The 21,147-nt window shown below is 40.8% G+C and overlaps 1 protein-coding gene across 1 annotated transcript; it reads left to right on the forward strand.

Moving 5' to 3' along the window:
- Positions 1-98: 98 nt before the first annotated feature.
- LOC101845232 (FYVE, RhoGEF and PH domain-containing protein 6) lies at positions 99-11,013 on the forward strand (the record flags this gene model as incomplete). Its single annotated transcript, XM_005095893.3, is given in 7 exon segments — positions 99-144; positions 2,178-2,277; positions 3,907-4,166; positions 6,298-6,420; positions 8,245-8,304; positions 8,809-8,975; positions 10,499-11,013. Coding segments are annotated over 7 exon segments (793 nt in total), but the record flags the coding sequence as incomplete, so codon positions are not given.
- Positions 11,014-21,147: the final 10,134 nt, after the last annotated feature.

Consider the following 21,147-nt stretch of genomic DNA (forward strand, 5'->3'; position numbering starts at 1 on the left):
GTCTTTCTCTCCTTCCCTCTTCCTCTCCTCCTTCTTCACCTTCTTGTCTTCCTTTTTCTTCTCCTCCTCCTCCTCCTCTTCTTCCTCTGTCTCGGCGTGTTCACCATCACGTGGAGGAGGCACCACTGTCGCTCCTGTGGCAGGGTGAGTCAATATCTCCCTCCTCTTCCTCCTCCTTCTTCTCCTTCCCCTTCTTGTCTTCCTTCCTCTTCCTTAAAGCGACCTGTTCCTTTGTATACTTTCCCCCACTTATACTCGGTGTATTTTCATTGTGGTTCTGACTGAATGTCTCTCTGAAAATCTTGAAAGTGCATTTTGTGTATGTCGGTGCCTGTCAGCCCTATTATAGCCAGCGCCCACTTTCATCACCTTTGAGAGGGTAACATTTTCGTACTGCCCCACATGTATTTCCTAGTCTAAAGTTATGCATTACTAATTACCTGTTGCTACCCTGACGGTCACCATCGCTCACCATGATCACTAAATCACCCACTGTATCTCTATACATATTACATATGTGAAAGTTCACACTTTGGCTGCCTAAAACTTCCGAACCACTTATCTTTAGAATTTGACAAAATTAACGGTGGTTCAGAATCATTTAAAGGGTGCACAGTTTAACTGAGGAGCCTGAAGTCACAGTAGTTTAATTTTCAGTTTTTCATTAGTTTCGTTTAGATCTAATCTTGGGAAAGTCCGTCTTCTAAGGCGCCATTATATACAAGTGAAATTTCCGTTCACTAACCGTGCGCCCCTTTGAAATTCTGGAGTGTACATCCACGAAAGCGGAATCGAGAATCAATCTATACATCTCTCTTTATCTAGACCTTCTCATGTTTTGCATATCTCAAGATTTATTGGCCCATTCAAGTAGAGTGTAAATATAGTAGGCCAATGACTTTCAGTTGATGTTAATGCAGCGATCATTCCTTTCATCGAAAGAGGGTCCAGCTAGTAATTATATCTCCCTCATGTTGGCAAGCACAAGTGTATGATCCTTCTCTCTCTCTCTCTCTCTCTCTCTCTCTCTCTCTCTCTCTCTCTCTCTCTCTCTCACTTTCTCTGTCTGTCTCACATTTGTAGCCCTGTGACTGTTACTTTTATTCCTTTTTTCTCCGACTCGGAAACTCTATTTTTCTGTGACTGCCTGCCAAAGTTATTGCACGTCTCTCCAGAGTCCTATATTGCTGCTCAGTTTGTGAAAAATCGATTGCGATATATTTATTCGTGGGGCTTATGTTGGCTTCTACAGGCATTTGTCTAAGGTATCTTATAAGGCTGCAGCAGTGTGGAAGCCCTCCTCCTAAGTGATCTCAATTGAGTTGATGAGGGTGTAAAAATACCATGTAATAAAAGATAATTATCAGGCTGCTTTAGATGTAATTCTAGTCTTGCAGGATGATTTTAAACATCTGTTGTATTCTCCCAGACTTTCTGATGTGAGAGATTTCAGCTCTTCATATTGATGACACTATCAAACAAACATCTATCGTCCTTATCTCCCCTCCTTCTTTTTTGTGTTTGTTACTCTCTTGTAACCCCTCTGATATTCGGCACTGATATGACCTTATTGCGTTGCAAGTGCCGTAAAACACTTACTAAAACTAAATTAAAATATTGATGACACCTACTTTTGTGTTTGTGTAGGCGATGTATTTTCTGTGTTGAGACGACACTACTACTTGTGTGTTTGTGTTGGTGACGTGCTCTCTGTGTTAAGATGACACTGCTATTTATGCGACAACTTGTGTGTGTTTTGTGTGTGTGCAAGTGATCTGTTCTTCATGTTGAGACAACACTACTACCTGTTTGACTACTTGTATGACTACTTATTTTTTTATGACTTGTTTGACTATTTGTGCAACAACTTGTGTGTGTTTTGTGTGTGTGTGTGTAGGTGATCTGTGTTAAGATGACACTACTATTTATGCGTCAACTAGTGTGTGTTTTGTGTGTGTGTGTGTAGGTGATCTGTGTTAAGACGACACTACTATTTGTGCGACAACTTGTGTGTGTTTTGTGTGTGTGTGTATAGGTGATCTGTGTTAAGACGACACTACTATTTGTGCGACAACTTGTGTGTGTTTTGTGTGTGTGTGTGTGTGTAGGTGATCTGTGTTAAGATGACACTACTATTTATGCGTCAACTAGTGTGTGTTTTGTGTGTGTGTGTGTAGGTGATCTGCTCACAGTGCTCGGACAACAAAGCTCCCCTGCGGTACATGAAGTATCAGCCCGCCCGGGTCTGTGATGAGTGCTACGAGACGCTCAAGGAGGGTGAGTGGGTGGTTGGTGGGCGGGTGCTCTGCTGGGGTTTGCTTCTTCTTTCCTATCGAACATCTATCGTCCTTTTCTCCCCTCCTTCTTTTTTGTGTTTGTTGCTCTTTTGTGACACCTCTAATCTTTGTGCTCTGGTGTTTTTTGATATGTGGGCACTTTGTCCAACCTCAGACATGGGTAGTTGGCGGGTGCTCTGGTGTGGTTTGCTTCTTCTTTCCTATCAAACGTCTATCTTCCTTATCTCCCTGTGGGTGGTTGGCGGGTGCTCTGGTGTGGTTTGCTTCTTCTTTCCTATCAAACGTCTATCTTTCTTATCTCCCTGTGGGTGGTTGGCGGGTGCTCTGGTGTGGTTTGCTTCTTCTTTCCTATCAAACGTCTATCTTCCTTATCTCCCTGTGGGTGGTTGGCGGGTGCTCTAGTGTGGTTTGCTCCTTCTTTCCTATCAAACGTCTATCTTCCTTATCTCCCTGTGGGTGGTTGGCGGGTGCTCTGGTGTGGTTTGCTCCTTCTTTCCTATCAAACAGCTATCTTCTTATCTCCCCTCCTTCTTTTTTGTGTTTGTTGCTCTCTTGTAACACCTCTAATCTTCGGCACTTATATGACCTTATTGTGTTGCAAGTGCCGTAAAACTCTTACTAAAACTAAACTAAACTTATCTCCCCTCCTTCTTTTTTTGTGTTTGTTACTCTTGTAAGACCTCTCATCCTCGGCTCTTATATGACCTTAATGTGTTGGAAGTGCCGTAAAATTCTGACTAAAAAACTCAAACTGAAACATTTAATAAAACTTTGAAAGAATATTTCTTTTAGTGGAAAGAGGAGCTGATGTCTTAATGTTTTACTTTAATTATTTTTATGTTTTTTGTTATGTGGGTACTTTTTCCTACCTCAGACTTAATTGTGTTGCTAGTGCTGTAAAACTCTTACTAAAGCAAACCTACCTCAGATTTATGCCAAAAACCAAGATGACAGAGGAATTTTTTCTTTGTATGTTACTCTTTGATAACATATCTGATCTTCAGCACATACAGGACCTATATGTGCAACCTGTAACAAGTGTCGTATAACTCTTACTAACAAAGCCCTATCCGTACGTCGTGTTTCACTATTGTATCCATACGACGTGGGGAACTCTCTGACACCAAGATCCGTACGCTTTGCTTAGCAGTCTGTCAAAATGATTTTTAGAGAAATACTGAAAGTTTCAAAGAGATATTCGTACTAGAAGTATTCTAAAATGTGAAGTATACAACCCCTGGGGTGCAAATGACCCCAGGGGCATATGGATAGGGTAAAAAAAAGACAAACCTAAAATTTTTTTTCCTTCCTCATGGGTGCTTGGCGGGTGCTCTGGCGTGGTCTGCTTCTTCTTTCCTATCAAACAGCTATCGTCTTTATCTCCCCTTCTTTTTTATGTTTGTTACTCTATTAGAACAGACATGCAGCTATTACAGAATGGCATCATGCAGAAGAGTTAACGCTCAGATGCTACCGGATCGCTAACAACAACAACGTGTTTGTTACTCTCTTGTAACCCCTCTAATCTTCTGTCACTCATATGACCTTACGTGGTTGCGAGCGCCGTAAAACCTTTACTAAAACTAATCTAAAACTTTTCCTCTCTCAGACATGAAGAACGACTTGCGCAAAAGTCAAGGTGACAGCGGAGCGGGCCGCCCATCCATCTCGGAGGACGACTCGAGCACCTCCGTCTCCGACTCGGTGGGAGAGGAGAGAGCGGACGCGGGCGAGATTGCTGAGGGCGCGGCGGGGAAGAAAGACGACGGGGGGCTCAGCCTCACGGGTCTCATGTCGCGCTTCCAGAAAATTCGCTTCTCCAAGGACAAACGGAAAGCCAACAACTACAGGCCTTCCGTTTTGAAAGAGGTATTTTTTTTGGTCTTTTCTTTTTGTTAGTGTTTTACTTGCATCTGCTTGGGGTCAGACAGTGTGTCTGGAACTATATTTTCTCGTACACTAATCAGTACCACTTTTCCATGTTGCAACTTGATAATCCTATTTTCTGTTGACAATCGATACGCCCAGTGAGACAGGATGAGAGCGAGATGTTACACAATCTGATGTTACTGGTTGGATTTGTATGCATGGGAGAGTTTGGGCTTTTCTTTGTTTTTTATAATTTCAGTTATAATAAAACTAATAAATGGAAGACACACTGTTTGACTGAGGTCTTTTGTGAATAAGGTCATATGAGCATGTGGGACCCAATAAGCATTTTCAGTTTGGTAGGAATTAATTTTGATTTTTGCCAGGGTGGCGGTCGAAGCTTACTCTTATAGATTTTAGGACCACCATGGGATCTTTAACGTGCACAACTTGCACAAGGGACCTCGAAGATTTTTTCGCCTTTATCTGAGAAGGCTAGTTTTTCGATCTTACCTGTCCTAAGATCAGGGGTATGGCTGAAAGATGACAGTAAGAAGGAGCCGAAGAGTAGCAGTAGAAAGGCTACAGAAAGAGTCAGGAGCCCAGAGGAGGGGGCAAAGGAGGTGAGGGGTGGAGCAGAAAGTGGAGGTGAAAGCAGATGACAACATGGTTAGAGAGCGGGAAAGGAGGTGAAAGGAGACAATTTTAGAGAAGAAAATTCTTCGGTCGCTACCCGGATTCGAACCCGGGACCTTTGAATGAGAAGCCAACACCTTAACCTGTAGGCCACAAGAGCCCTCGGCCTGAGTTTGATTCCTGAGTGGGGAGAACATTTTTATTGAGCATCCGGTCGTTCGGCTTGTATGTTGCGTCCTTCTTGGTCCGGGTTGTTCCTGACAGAAAAGGCCGGAAGCCTGCCTTCTAAGTGATCTTTTCCCCCCGGGGCAGTGCCACTGACTGTAGTGTCTTTAGGCCATTCCCAAAGGGGGGGACATTTCTTGTTCTAGCACAATAGAATTGTAAATGGGCTGATTCATCATGTCACGCTCATAACTGCCTGATCTGCAACAGGGAACTGCTGCTTTTTCTTTCCTAATCCTTACTATTTTCATTTTCCTCTACTTCTTTTGTATGTTTGTCACTCTTGTGACCTGCTATTTCCAGGGTGCCTTGATGGTCAAAGCAGACTTTGTGCTGTTGAAGCTAGAGAGGTGAGCAGAGTAAGCCTGATTCCCTGTAAGGACTTCTCTGTTGACCTCCACCCCTTAGTGCTCAGATGACCTTATGCAGTTGCGAGCGCCGTAAAAACTCTACTAAAACTATTTTAAAAACTTCGAGTTTGATTTCTGAGTGGGAAGAACGTTTTTATTGAGCATCTCGGTCTGTCTGCGTGGATGTTATGTCCTTCTTGGTCTGGGTTGGTCCTGACAGAAAGGGCCGGAAGCCTGCCTTCTAAGTCATCTTTGTTGTTTTGATTGCGGTGTGAAGACACACATATTTTTTTTAAACAATATAAAATGTTATTAAAAAATTAAGCAACGGGGAACTGGAAAGTGGCTATTTGTGCAGATGATTTTTTTTATACAGGTGTCCAATCATAATTCGCCATTCACTTTTCTTACTTGGATATCAAACATCTGACATCCACTTCTCTGATCCTTCTTTTCTTTGTATGTTACTCTCTAGTAACACCTCTAATCTTTGGCACTTATATGGCCTAATTGTGTTGCAAGTGCTGTAAAATTCGAACTAAAGCTAAAATCCACAAATCGCTTTTAAAAAATCTAAAGCCACAAGTTGCCTTTTTTGAAGTTAAAGCCACAAATTTTCATTTTTATTTTAAACCACAAATTATTTCCAGTTTTATTTAAAATCACAAATTGCTTTTTATTTTAAACCACAAATTTCAATTATTTAAAACCACAAATTGCTTTTTTCTTTTAACCACAAATGATTTCCAGTTTTATTTAAAACGACAAATTGCTTTTTACTTTAAACCACAAATTACCTTTTTAAATTTTAAAGCCACAAATTTCAAGTTTTATTTTAAACCGCTAATTGCTTTTTATTTTAAACCCCAAATTGCTTTTTATTTCAAACCACAAATTGCTTTTTCAATCTTCTTGTCCAGGTCCATGCAAACGACGAAGGGTCGGACATGAGTGGCTACTTGAACATCTACAAGTCGAGGAAGTGGAAGAAGTTGTGGTTCGTGGTCAAAGGGAAGGTCCTCTACACCTACAAGGCCAGCGAGGTGAGCAGGGGTCGGAGAGGTCAAGTGCCTCAAGTCTTCTCAGGATGCCGTTTTCCCCCCCCCCCATTATTTTAATCTAAGACAGACAATTTTCTCATCGCTAATGGGTGACCATCTTGAATAATTTTGACTTTATTTATATTCTGAGCTTTATCAGGGATGCTGTTTAATTTCCCCGTTAAAGTAGTCTCCGCCTGAGATCCTACTGCTTACGATCCCAGTTCACTTAAGAAATTACTGTTTTAAGAAAATTTTAACTTACAAAAGTCACCCCTAAGATCCCGCTCTGATTCCCTCTTTAGGTCTACATTCTGCTAAGATCCCGCTTTTCAGACATAATGAATGGAACAAAAACCGGGGCAGGCACAGCCGATGAAACAAGAGTGAAAAGTTGAGATCCTTTAACTGCCCATCGCGTAAAAAATCGGCCGATCTTTGGAATGTGATCACATAAGCATTGTAAAACGGTACAACATTTGCCCCCTGACAGGATCACACTGAGGTGTGAATTGACCAACGCGTTTGTTTACCCCAATCATCGCACTCACATATGTGAGGCAGCGTGGTGGAATCAGGCTCTCGTCAATTTTTGGGCATGTAGAGTTATTGGTATCATCTTAAAGCTTGTTCACTTGTCTTTATTTGGATGAAAAAAGTATCCAATTATCTTGAATACTAGTCAAGTGGGTCACCTGTTTTCAGTGGTAAAATTAGTGAGAAAATGGCCGCCAAAGGTTAGTCATTTCCAAAGCTTAAGAGTCCATGGTAACTGCAAATTTACGTTTTCTGTGCCTTTAATCAATGTTTTTCAGAAAAATCCACACAGAAATGAGTTCTTTTATGGACATGAAAGGTGTTGTGCCAAAAAACAAAAATTTAATAAAAATTCACAAACCTGCGGAGAAAGGCAAGTTTCTTCATTTTGATTATTTTGACGAGAGCCTGATTCCACCACGCTGCCTCACATATGATCTCGCCACCTAAACTTACATCACTGTCTGCATGGGAAGAGCCTACACATTTGCTCTAGGCGGGATAACATCAAACTGTGAACTCTTCCCTGACCTTTGCAGCAGTAAATTGTCTCTATTCCCGAATTTGCAAGACAGACTTTAATTTTAATTGGTGTGGTCACCTCGTAATGGTGCGTAACGACAAAAGCGGGGGGAGCTCGGTCAGAGATGGAAAGCTCTGAATTTTGGAAAGATACGGGGAGGGGAGGGGCAACTGGATAAGCGCAGAACTTGAGACTTACGATAGGATAATAAGTGTAAATGGAATGCGTCGTGCCCCGTACTGTGATTGGTCATCAAAGTTGACCACTCTTTGCTCTCCGTAATGTGTCATAAACCCATCCAGAGGTCTCGTCAGTTCATTTCAAAGTGAAAGGAGACCATTTTACCGATTGTGGGCCTTAACGTGGGTCACCGTAGATTCTTCCGTGGTCCGTCGGTTAAGATCCCGCTCTCATAAGATCCGTCATTTTCCTTGTTCCCGAGCACCGAGATCTTAGGCGGAGACTACTGTATTTCTCTGTTATTTTCACTTGAAGAATAGTTATTATTATTCTCTTCATTTGTTTTCTGTGTAGTCCCATATCATATGTTTCTATAAACTGTCTTTTTGCTCCCCCCCCCCTCTCTCCCTCTCTCTCTCTCTCTCTCTCTCTCTCTCTCTCTCTCCCTCTCTTCCTCCCTCCAATATGCACAAAGTATCAGTAAGCTGACTGGCTAATAAATTCAACAAATGCTGTGATACTGTATTGTTAGTCTTTGTTCATGTTGATTGAAATAATAATAATTTTTTTTTGGGTGTGTTTCTCAGGATATGGCTGCAATAGAGAGTATGCCTCTTCTAGGATACGAAGTGACTCGGTTCAATACGGTAGGTGGAAGAGCTGTTGCGTCGTGTTCTTGTCTTGGTTTTCTCTGGGTTGATTAGTCCTGTCTTCTTTGTTTTTTGGTTTTTTTTCATCCTCAACAAGGAGTGGCTGTCTCGGACAATTTTGCCCCCTCTCCCCTCAGGGCAGTGCTACTGGTGCTACTGGCTGAAGCATGTTTAGGCCATTCTCTAAGGGGGGGGGGGGGATATTAATATGTTCTTATGCACAGTAGAATTGTAAATGGGCTACTGATTTATCCATGTCATGCTCATACTGTGTCGGAACATCATATTTGACCTTATTGTGTTGTGAGTGCCGTAAAACTCTTACTAAAAAGAAAAAAGTAATCTACAACACCTTTATGATCTTATTGTGTTGCAAGTGCCGTAAGATACTTACTAAAACTAAAAAAATCATATGACCTTATGCAGTTGCGAGTGACCTAAAACCTTACTAAAGACTAAACATTTACGTATACAATGTCCGTGTTTCTCTTACGTTGCCAGTGGTTCGAAGGGGCGGAGCCGTCGCTTCTGTTTGAGCTGACCCACCAGAACACTCAACCGCTAACCCGCAAGAACGGAGAGGCGCTGTCCGCCAAGGTCATTCCTGGGACGGAGAAGACCACGCAGAGACTCATCTTCCGGACTGACACGGCCGTCGCCACCTCAAAGTCTGTGGACCTGTTCTGTTTGTTTCTTTTACCTTGTTTTTTTAAAATTTTATTTTGTTTCTTTTTTACCTTGTGATGTTTTTAGAAAAAGAAATGTTGTGGAATGTGGGTGGTTGGCGGGGGCTCTGGTGTGGTTTGCTTCTTCTTTCCTATCAAACATCTATCGTCTCTATCTCCCTCCCTTCTTTTTTGTGTTTGTTACTCTCTTGTAGCACCTCTAATCTTTGGCACTTATATGACCTTATTGTGTTGCAAGTGCAGCAAAACTCTTACTAAAACTAAAACTTTTAAAAGGTTGTGTAATGGCATATTGTTGGGAACTGTAGGTCTACGTGAATATGAGTTTAGCTTGTTTGAGTTATCTGTACTCGACTGTATGTAAATATGTCTTTAGCCCCTCCCCCCCCCCAGGGGCAGTGCTACTGACTGAAGTATCTTTCAGTAATTCCCAAAGGAGGGATATTAACATATTAACATGTTCTAATGCACAGTAGAATTGTAAGTGGGCTGATTTATCAATGTCATGCTCATACTGTGCCGGAACAACATAGGGGGAACTCCTGCTTTTTCTTTGGTCATCCTTACCATTGTCATCTCCTCCTCTACTTCATTTGTATGTTTGTCACTCTCTTGTGAAGTACCATTTCCGTGGTGCCTTGATAGTCGAAGCAGACTTTGTACTCTTGAGGCTAGAGAGGTGAGCAGAGTAAGCCTGATTCCCCGTTTGGACTTCTCTGTTGACATCCACCCTTTGGCGCTCATATGACCTTATGCAGTTGCGAGAGCTGTAAAACCTTACTAAAACAAATATTGTTGGACCTGTAGGCGTACGTGAATTCGACTTTAAACATCTTTCAGTTATCTGTTCTTGACTGTATGTAAATATGTCTTTATATGTGAACATTACGACTGTGATTATTATTATAATGTTATAATGATTTTTGTTGCTGTTAGTGTTCTTTCGCCTTGATATATTAAATCTGTGTGCCTCGTACATATAGATAACATTTTCCTCTACTGGAGAAGATTGTCTTTGCTAAATGTTTTTATTGGTAACTTTTTTTTGCTTGTGTTTTTCTTTCTTTCTTTTCTTTGGTGAGTTTTCAGGAGTCTTATCTTCATATATGGGTGACTGGCGGGTGACTGGCGGATGCTCTGGTGTGGTTTACTCCTTCTTACCTATGGATCATCTATCGTCCTTATGTCTCCTTCTTTTTGTGTGTTTGTTACTCACTTGTTACACCTCTAATCTTCGGCACTTACTTGACCTGTGGGTGGTTGGCGGGTGCTCTAGTGTGGTTTGGTCCTTCTTTCCTATCAAACATCTATTGTCTTTATTTTCCCTCCTTCTTTTTTGTGTTTGTTACTCTCTTGTAACACCTTAAATCTTATTTGACTTTATTGTGTTGCAAGTGCCGTAAAACTCTCACTAAAATTAAACAAAACTTACATGTCCTTATTGTGTTGCAAGTGCCGTGATATTCTTACTTAAACTAAAGCTATCTTTGTTCTCTCTGTTTCAGATGGGTGACAGTTCTGAGGGAAGCTTCCCTGGCGTGACCTGAGTTCCCTCACGTCTCCTTGGACTTGTCATGGACTCCTCGTAGACTCACCGGATCACATCTCCCTGAGTGCCTGCGTATGTGAAGTGGAACGGAATGCTTGAATATCTCGGAGGAGCGTGAACTTCTGTAGTTACTGTGGAACGGTGAACTTCTGCAGCGTGAATAATATCTCGAAGCAGCGTGAACTTCTGCAGTTACTGTGGAACGGACGCGTGAATAATATCTTGGAGGAGCATGAACTTCTGCAGTTACTGTGGAACGGAAGCGTGAATAATATCTCGGAGGAGCGTGAACTTCTGCAGTTACTGTGGGAGGAGCGTGAACTTCTGCAGTTACGGTCGGGGCGGGACCTATGAGTGTGTTCATCTGAGGTGCCGACTTTTTGGATAAATCCAGAAATCTGCATTTCTGAAATTGTGAGGCAGCGTGGTGAAATCAGGCGCTCGTCAAAATAATGAAAGTGAAGAAATTGGCTTTTTACCGCAGGTCTGGGAATTTTTATCAAATTTTTGTTTTTTTGCTCAACATTTTTCATACCCATTAAAATCACATTTATGTGTTGTTTTTACTGAAGAACATTAATTAAAGGCGTAAAAGATGTAAATTTCAGTTTGCATGGACTCTCAAGCGAAGGAAATAATGCAACTTTGACGACCATTTTCTCCCTATATTTACCTCTGAAACTACCCGACCCCCTCCTCCTTCAATCGGCAATATATTGACTTGTATCCAAGACAAATGGATATTTTTGTCACCAAAAGCTAGGCAAATGGACAGGCTTTAAGATGATACCGATAACTCCATATGCCCCAAAATTGACGAGCGCCTGATTCCTCCACGGCGTTACACAATTATGTCAAGTTCTTCCTTACTTCGGGCCGGTGAGCATGAGAACAGTCTGGATACAAGATGTGTTAGACGATATGAGCATTAAAAATTCTGAGTCCCCGCGCGAGCGTTTCCACAGGTCGGAAAAGTTTCATATTTTAAAAAAAGGCAGCTAGGATCTCTGGTTTTGTCAAACCTCGGTTTTGATTTGTCAACTGAAAACGTCAGCCTTTGTTTTGAGCTGAGCAGAGAGAAGCCAGAAGAAAATTCCTCACCTCTCTCAGAACGAGATGTGTTTGAGGATCTAGCTGCTGGGAAGGCCAGTTTGAGAAATAGTGCCTTGGCCTTGTGTGGAGAAAGGCTTGCTTTGTTTTCTTACACTGTTATTTTATTATTAAGCATTTGGCGTCTCGGAGTCTTCCATGATCCTTTTCGAGTCTAGGTTTAGAAAAACGGAGCGACGGCCATGTCAGCATGCATGGTTTTGGTCATTTCTACAGATTAGAAAAACTTTTTGGGGAAGATATTGCTTTTCAATGTGTTCACGATGACACCTCTCGTGATTTTCGTATGTTTGCAACCACTCCGTGTAAATGCTTCCATTTCTCCTTATGGAAGTGTAACTCTTCAGTCTTACGAGTATTATTATTATTATTATTATTCTTCACCCAAGTATATTTGCCGAGATTGAATCCTTCTTCTCATCCATGTGCAATGGTAATGTATTTCTCTACATGTTGTTACAGTTGTACATACATGCATGCGAAAACTCCCATCCAGTTTTTTCTAACTGCATGAGCTTTGAGAATATTGCTGTCCCCATGGTTTTATGCACGAAAAATCCTGAAATTATGCAAAGTGAGCCCGAAAATGTGAAATTATGCGATGCTGTTCATTTTAACAAAGAATGATAAAGGAAAATAATCAAAAATTATGCCCAAAAAAAAGATCAAATTTTGCTCAATTATGCGGGTTGCATAAAACCACGGGGACAGATTTGTTTTAGTCACTTGACTTGTGTGTCACTCACTGGTCATGGGTAAACCAGCCATTATTTATTTTTATTTTATCGTTTTACTTACTCGCAACATGGCAGAAGTGAGTAAAGAGTTTGTTTATTTAAACAACTTTTTTAATGTAGTATATTGTAGAGATGCCTGTCAACGGTAGTAATAATGGCACAAGGAGGAATCGCTATTGTGGTAATACTGGTGATAATAATTATATTTATCTTGATGGAGATTTGTGTGAAAGAATCAGAAACAGTTGTTGAAAATGGTCTAGGAAAGTGCTAAGGGGTGGGAGGTTTGATGGTCATGTCTGCTCATGAACCCGGCAAGGAAGCATTTGAAATTAACCTTACTAGACTATTTTGTTCGAGAGCTTTTGTAATATTTATGACTGCAAAAGGAACAAATTTCTCTTCGTGATAACAGGATCTGATTCAAATTCCCGGTAAAAGACTCTGCTGGTATTGGTTTGGCTGGCAACTTTTTGTCAATATGAAAAATAAGAGGAACGGTGATGTTTTGAGGTAAAAAGTTGATACCGTACATTGAAAGATGTGTTTTCATTCTGGCACGCACACATGTGCACATGCACACACACACATGCACACACACATACACGCACACACAATAAATCTTCCATTCTGATGTGGAAAAATGTTGGGGAAAAAGGCCCTCTTTACTGGCAGCAAATAGTTGCGAATTATAAGATACTGTTCAAAGTGGGGAAAATGGTGCTTGAGACGCTAAGTGCTATCAGCACAAATATTTACAACTTTATGTGAACATTTCTTCTACTTCTAAATTTTTCTCGTTAATGTGATCTTCTTTGATGGAACGGGTTATGGTCCTTTCTTTGATGGAACGGGTTATGGCGTCGTTCCTCTCAATGCTTTTGTATTCGAGTCTTGACCTTGCCTTCCGTGAGGGCATTTGTAAAAGACTGATTGAATGTTTTAAAAAGGATTTCTATTGCTTGATGAACTTTTGAATAGTACACACTGTCACACACACACACACACATGCACACACACACACACACACACACACACACACACACACACACACACACACACATGCACACACACACACTCACACACTCACACACACACACACATGCACACACTCACCCTCACACATACACACACACACACACATGCACACACACACTCACACACACACACACACACATACACACACACATGCACACACTCACACACACACACACTCACACACGCACACACTCACACACACACACTCACACACACACACGCACACACACAAACACACTCACACTCACCCTCACACACACATGCACACACACACATGCACACACACACACACATGCACACACTCACCCTCACACACGCACACACTCACCCTCATGCACACACACACTCACATACACACACTCACACACACACACACACATGATGTACACACGGGATATGTATGCAAGTGCCAAATTCTACAGCTGCTGTATTTTGTCAAATGACAAAGTACTTGTGTATTCATGCAGTCTCCGCCTATTTGGCCATATTATGCTTAACACTTTGCCACCTCATCTCGCTGATCGGCGATGTTTACCACCCAGTTTCTTTGGATATTCACTCAAAATGCTTTTTGCCTTTGATGGCAAGGGTTTTTCCTATATGAGACTTGTAATGGCAAAGTGGTAAATCCTCACCTTGATTCCTGGTAACCCTTTCTCTTTTCCTGTTCACATCGTCCACAAGAAAGGAAAGAGCTAGTGACGAGGCTAGTGTCTTGGTCACAAAAATATTAAAGAGCTTATGTTTGGTCGCAAAAAACAAATTCTAAAAACTAGAACTAGAAGTATTCATGATTGCAAAAAAATGAAAGAGGTAATGTCTCGGCTGGCAAAAAATGGAAAAAACTTTATGCACAGAATGTCGACTGGAAAAGGTTTGCGATGGATGATAAAGTGTATGTGACCAGCTGCTGTTCTCCGCTGTGTAGAAAAAGATGACAAACGGAGATGTTTCTACAAGCGCACAGAGCCCCTTGCTGTTGAGCGGGAATTTGCGCTGCTCAAACGCTGTCTATTATGTTACAGAAGCGAACACCGAAGGCCCATCTACATATAATTGTATTTATTTTCAACCCACAGTTGGTTGAATCGCCGTCTGCTGTGAGCCAAATGTTTTCTTGTTGTGGCGTAAAGGAAAAGAAGAATCCCACCTTAATTTATCCGCGTGAGGGAATGTGTGTTCATTATAATGACATATACAATGTTTGAATGAAATAACTCTGTGAAATAATGAGTTTCGTCACCTGCTACAATGAGTACACAAATATAAACTACAGTATAATAACACGGATAGTTTGAATTCGTTGGCACTGGCCTCGGTCGTTGGAGGGATCCGTAGTTTGAGGGATATCTTACAAAGATACACACTCTATGGAACATTACTGCAACTGCACTGAACCGGCACTTATCGCTGAAGGGCGAGAGCCCAGATGTTGCTGGATCGATAACAACATCTTACAAAGATACAGAAGAAAGACATCGGACTGACTGTCTAGCTGCTGTCATCGAAAACGAGGAAGAAGAAGAAGAACAGAAGAAAAAAACCCCGTGACCTCAGGCACAGTTCGACGGATGTGGGATTTCAGGTCATCTGTGTTGGACCTATCCTTGGTATTCTGTATTGTATATGGACACTTGTCACTGCTGGTCGTCATAATGTCCTCTCTCTCCTCCTCCCCCCTCCTCCCCCCTCCTCCCTCCTCCTCCTCTTTTCTCTTACGTGGGTGGTTGGTGGGTGCTCTGGTGTGGTTTGCTTCTTCTTTCCTATCAAACATCTATCGTCCTTTATCTCCCCTTTTTCTTTTTTATGTTTTGTTACACTCTTGTAACACTTCTAATCTTCTGGTACTCATATGACCTTATGCAGTAGCGAGCGCCGTAATACCTCTACTAAAACTAAAACTTTTCTCTTTCCCCCCCCCCCCCCCCCCCCCTCCCCCCCTGACGTATCTGTTTCTCACCTCTGTCCTTGTTATTGTTATCTTCAAAGACAGAGGTCATTTATTAACATACTTGTGATTTTTCTTTACTTATGTTGAAACTCCTGTTTTACTGCTCTTCCAAGTAATCTAAGTTCACTGTTCTTCCATTTTACTTCCAGTACACAGTGTCACCGTTAGTTTTGTTGGCTGACAGAAAATAAGGACTTCCTTCTGGGAAATGTATGTTGGTGCTAGGCCCTATGATGAACCACTTAACGTTAAAGTCTTCCCAAATCTCTACTGTATAGTCCACAGTATAGTAAGGCTTTTTCATGCACAACTGTAATTTGTGATTTTCATAATTTTAAGAAGAATCTGCAAATTTAAGTCGTTTGTGAAATATTAAAAGGGACACTACTTCTTTACAACTCAATTTATACATAATAAATGACACTCGGTGACTCAAACCATGAATGAAATAAAAAATGTCTGTGAAAAATGAAATCGCCAAAATGCAAATGTAAAAGAGCGCACGGAAAGTACCTGGTGTGCCTCGGTCGACTGACCTTATGGGATACAGAGAAATAAGCCGCGGGTCGGTTTATGTTTATGGGTCATAGAGGTTCAAAAGGTCAAAAGTGTAATCACAAGTCAATCACAGATGGGAGAGTTGACATTTTTGTTTTAATTAACCTTGACCACCACGTTATTTTACCAGGAACCGAACACGGAGACATTCTGACATTACTGTTTCTATGTACAGCGGAGTGCGCTTAAACTGAACACAGTTAATCCAAAGAAAATCTGGTAGTCCCCCCCCCCCCCCCCCCCCCAGATTTGGGTTTAATAAGCCAAAGAGGTTATACTTAGTACTAGCAGTCACCCTCGTAACACAACGGGGAGGGTGGGGGGGGGGGGGGGGCCCCCTTTGGGGGGGGGGGGGGGGGGGAGCCCACTCTGGGATACTTAGCGTATTAAGAGCAAGACGTGTGCAGTCCAACATTCTCTTGCTATATTGGGATGAGTTAACACAAGAAACATGCTTTTTTTCTTCTTTTTTTCCCCCTTGTGTCCAGGTTTGGTGCTGAAATTGATAAGTCATAAGTAAGATGTTTTAATGTGGTAGTTGTTGTTCTAAGATTGTTTCAGAAAACTGTCAGAAAGGGACACAGAAAAACCCAAACATGTTGGTTTACAAAGAACTGAGATTTGACTTTTTTTAAAACACATTTTTTCTCGTTGCTTTACCTTCAAATGAGGCAGGAAATGAAATGATCTTTACCACCACCGTCTATGTTTTGTTTTTGTACTGCGAAGTGTAGTCGGGGACATATATTTAGTTGGAGGCATATATAGTTGGAGACATATTTTCGGCCGGACTGTGCCTTAAGACGGAGTGTCTTATCATCAGTATTTCACGTCTGCCTCTCTACTTAACCGCGAACTCGTTGTTGTTTTTTTACAAAATGCCCCCCCGGCATCTGATTTGTGTGATGGTGAAGCTTTTTGCATTTTGTTATCAATGTTTGCCATGAGAGCTGATGTTTTTACAATTCATTTTTATTTCCGTTACATTAATGTTTGGAAATGAACGTGTGCTTTTCTCATGTGTATTGTTGTCTGTTTGATCATGTTTCCCTTTTCTCCTTCATGTACCGGTCACTCAAGATGAATCAAATTGTGTGCTGTCAATAGAGGTGGGCAAAATCTCCTGATAAATATCCGGATAATGGGATAACCCTCAATAAGACGTTATCCGAGTTCAGACTCTTTAACTCTTTTTCCTGACCCGTTTGCTGAAGTGGGTCCTCCCATTTGCTGAAATGGTGCTAATCCTTTTGCCGAACCGGTTCATAACATAATATTATTTACCGAAGAGGTGCACTAACATATTATCCGGATTTTGCTAAAGCGACTCATTGCCCAGCCCTCGCTGTCAATCATCATTGTCATATCGTTGCCTCAGAACTATTTTGTCCAAAGTGCCAGTGGGTGGTTGGTGGGTACTCTGGTGTGGTTTGCTCCTTCTTTCCTATCAAGCATCTATCGTCCTTATCTCCCCTTCTTCTGTTTTATCTTTGTTACTCTCTTGTAACACCTCTAATCTTCCGGTGCTCATATGACCCAATGCAGTTGCGAGCGCCGTAACACCTCTACTAAACTAACTAAAAGTGCCTCTCTTTACTAAAGTACACTTTGAACAAAATAGCTCTGAGCCAACAATATGTCAAAATACAAGATTTCCAACACAAGCAAAAAACTGCTTTATTTCGGGCAGGGCATAAACTTAATACAAAATATTCAAATCATGTACGTTCATTCCTATTTTAAGAAGAGGAATGGGAATGAGGCTAGGACCAGTAGATGTGCCTGATCAAACTCTACAACCTAGATGATTTTTCTTTTCTTTTTTCTTTTTTTTTTTGTTGTTGAAATTTTGACCTATGTGTCATGACATGATGGAATCAGGTGCTCGGCAATTTTGGGGCATTTGGGGTTATTGGTATCATCTTAAAAAGGTTTTTTATTTGCTCTGCTTTCAGTGTAAAAAACATCCATTTATCTTGAATAAAAGTCGAGATATTTGCTATTGAAAGGGGTGGGGTTACATGGTTTCTGAAGTAGAATTAGCGAGAAAATGTCTGCCAAGGTTTCGTGATTTACATAGAGCTCAAGAGTTCTTGGAAAATACAAATTTACATTTTTTGTGCCTTTAATCGATGTTTTTCCCTAAAATCCACACATAAAAGTGTTTCTGAATGGACATACAAGGTGTTGAGCCTAAAAATAAAAATTCGAAAAGAATTTCCAAACTGTCTGAAAAATGCCGATTTCTTCGATTCCATTATTTTGATGAGCGCCTGATTTCTCCACGATGCCTACCATTTGCAATATTGAGTGACATAGTACTTTTCTGATTTGGAAAATATCAACAATTGATACGGTAAAAGCTCGGGTGGAATCTTTCAAGCTGATGATATTGGGCCTCCTGTGGATTTGTGATAGAAAGAAAAAGTTATGGTCATACTATAGTGACTTTGTATTTATTCATTGTAAGGATGAAGTGTTCAGCTGTTGCTGTTTTCTCATATGTGAGGCAGTGTGGTGAAATCAGGCACTCGTCAATATTGGTATCATCTTAAAGCTTGTTCATTTGTCTTGCTTTGGCTTAAAAAATATCCATTTATCTTGAATAGAGGTCGAGATATTTGCGAATGAAGGAGGTGGGGGTCACCTGGTTTCAGTTACAAAATTAGCGAGAAAATAACCACTAAATGTTGGCAACTTCAATAGCTTGTGAGTCCCTCAAAACTGAAATATTACATATTTTGTGCCTTTAACATGTTTCAGTCAAATTACCTAGGAAAAATGTGTTTTGGTATGGACATAAAAGTGTTGAGCTAAAAAAACAAAACCTTGATAAAAATTGACGAACCATCGAGGAAATGCCGGTGTCTTCGATTTCATTAATTTGACGGGCGTCTGATTTCACCACGCTGCCTCACATATAGATCTATATGCGCACCCTGTTATGTGTCAGTTTAGAACCCTGTAGCGTTTGTAGAAGCCGTATGTGCCACCAAGTTGTCATATGGTCGCTTTTAAGCACAAGGGGGCTGTCCCGATAAATGCTGTTTTGAGAAAATCAAAGGTAAAATTTTTGGATCCTTATTCAGTTTCTTTGAAAGACAAGGAGAATTTTCTGTATAACCAAACAAATATACACACCAATGAAACCAAACTTCTCCTATAGGTAGGGCAATGTCCACTATTGGTGTAGGTCAAGATTTCTGAAACCCTCGAAATCTGGGTTAGCCTGCTTGTCCTTAAAAGCGACCATATGCTCGTGCATTTCGTTGGTGCCTTTCCACAACCTTCGAAAGTAATTTCTGGAGCTTTCTGATAAATGCGTTATTTCAAATTATGACAAGGAGGGGGGCATCTTAAAATATTTTAATTCCGTATCGTTTCGTTATTTAATTCCAAGTTTTTAATTGAAAAAGAGTACATGGGCGACGTTTGATGTGTTGGCGCCATCTTTTTCGTTGATTTTCTCAACACTTGGAAAAAATGACTGAAGAACTTGTGGAATGCTGCTGCTGATTTGTTTTAGGGAAACTTCCCCCACTACCTTTGTTTTCTAAGTCGGGTCCTGTCATTCCTGGTGACTGAGGATTTCGTCACCGCCGAGGGAAAAGTGATCTCTACTCGTGTAGCTAGCTAGTAGCTATGCTTCTTGGAAACATGTTTTAATTAAGAGAAATCACCATGTTATTGAAATTGATTTTATTGATGAATTATTATCCATATGACTAGTCACTTCACTTGTGATGTCCTCACCATTTGGCAGAGTGTCTGCTTTCAGGTCTGCGGCGCATTTGTATACATACAGTCTAGCACGGGCATAGCAAGCACAGACATATTGCGAAACACGGGCTTAGCAAGCACAAACATATTGCGAAACATGCCCATAGTAACCACAAACATATTGCGAAACACACACATAGCAACCACAAACATAGCGAAACACAGGCTTAGCAAGCACAAATATATTGCGAAACATGCACATAGCAAGCACAAACATATTGCGAAACACAGGCTTAGCAAGCACAAACATATTGCGAAACATGCCCATAGTAACCACAAACATATTGCGAAACACACACATAGCAACCACAAACATAGCGAAACACAGGCTTAGCAAGCACAAATATATTGCGAAACATGCACATAGCAAGCACAAACATATTGCGAAACACAGGCTTAGCAAGCACAAACATATTGCGAAACATGCCCATAGTAACCACAAACATATTGCGAAACACACACATAGCAACCACAAACATAGCGAAACACAGGCTTAGCAAGCACAAATATATTGCGAAACATGCACATAGCAAGCACAAACATATTGCGAAACACAGGCTTAGCAAGCACAAACATATTGCGAAACATGCACAAGCAAGCACCGACATATTGCGAAACACACACATAGCAACCACAAACATAGCGAAACACGCACATAGCAACCACAAACATATAGCAAAACACACACATAGCTAGCTCAGACATATTGTGAAACACACACATAGCAGACAGACTTTCGGATGCTGCATTTTTTCTCATATGTGTATATATTCTTTCTATTTAAAACATGTACATCTACAAGGTGATATTCCTTTATGCTGAAAAGATAACTGCTTCCCACCGATTTGGCTATGTGCATGCTAGACTGTATTATTATTATTATTTTTTATTATTATTATCATTTTATTTCTATTATTATTATTTCTATTATAATTATTATTATATAAATTAATATTACCCTCTTCCTATTATTATTATTATTATTTTTTTCTTTCTATTATTTAAAAAAAAATTATTATTATTGTTATTATTTCTATTATTATTATTATTTTTATATAAATTAATATTACCCTCTTCCTATGTCCAGCATTGACTTTCGTTTTATATTTTACTTTTGACGATACTTCCATTTTGTAGCCCCCCATCCTATAATGTACAGTCTCAAATGGCGTGATGGCGGAGGCTGTTGCTGCTGATCACTTTCTTTGCTCAAGTTTACCAGTCTTTTTTTTTTTCTTTTTTTTTTTTGGTCTCGTGTCCTGATTTTGGTGCCCATATTTGTTGGTTATATAAGAATGTATGGACATGGTGCAAATTGTTACGTTTTTTCGAAAAACGAAAAGTTGACTAGTGCTAGTTTTGTGTGACGAGATGGCACTGTGCCCCCCCCCCCCCCCCCCCCACTGGCCCAGCAAGTTTGTACAACTCAGA

The sequence above is a fragment of the Aplysia californica genome, unplaced genomic scaffold, assembly GCF_000002075.1.
Source record: "Aplysia californica isolate F4 #8 unplaced genomic scaffold, AplCal3.0 scaffold00116, whole genome shotgun sequence".
Classification (NCBI taxonomy): Eukaryota; Metazoa; Mollusca; class Gastropoda; order Aplysiida; family Aplysiidae; genus Aplysia; species Aplysia californica.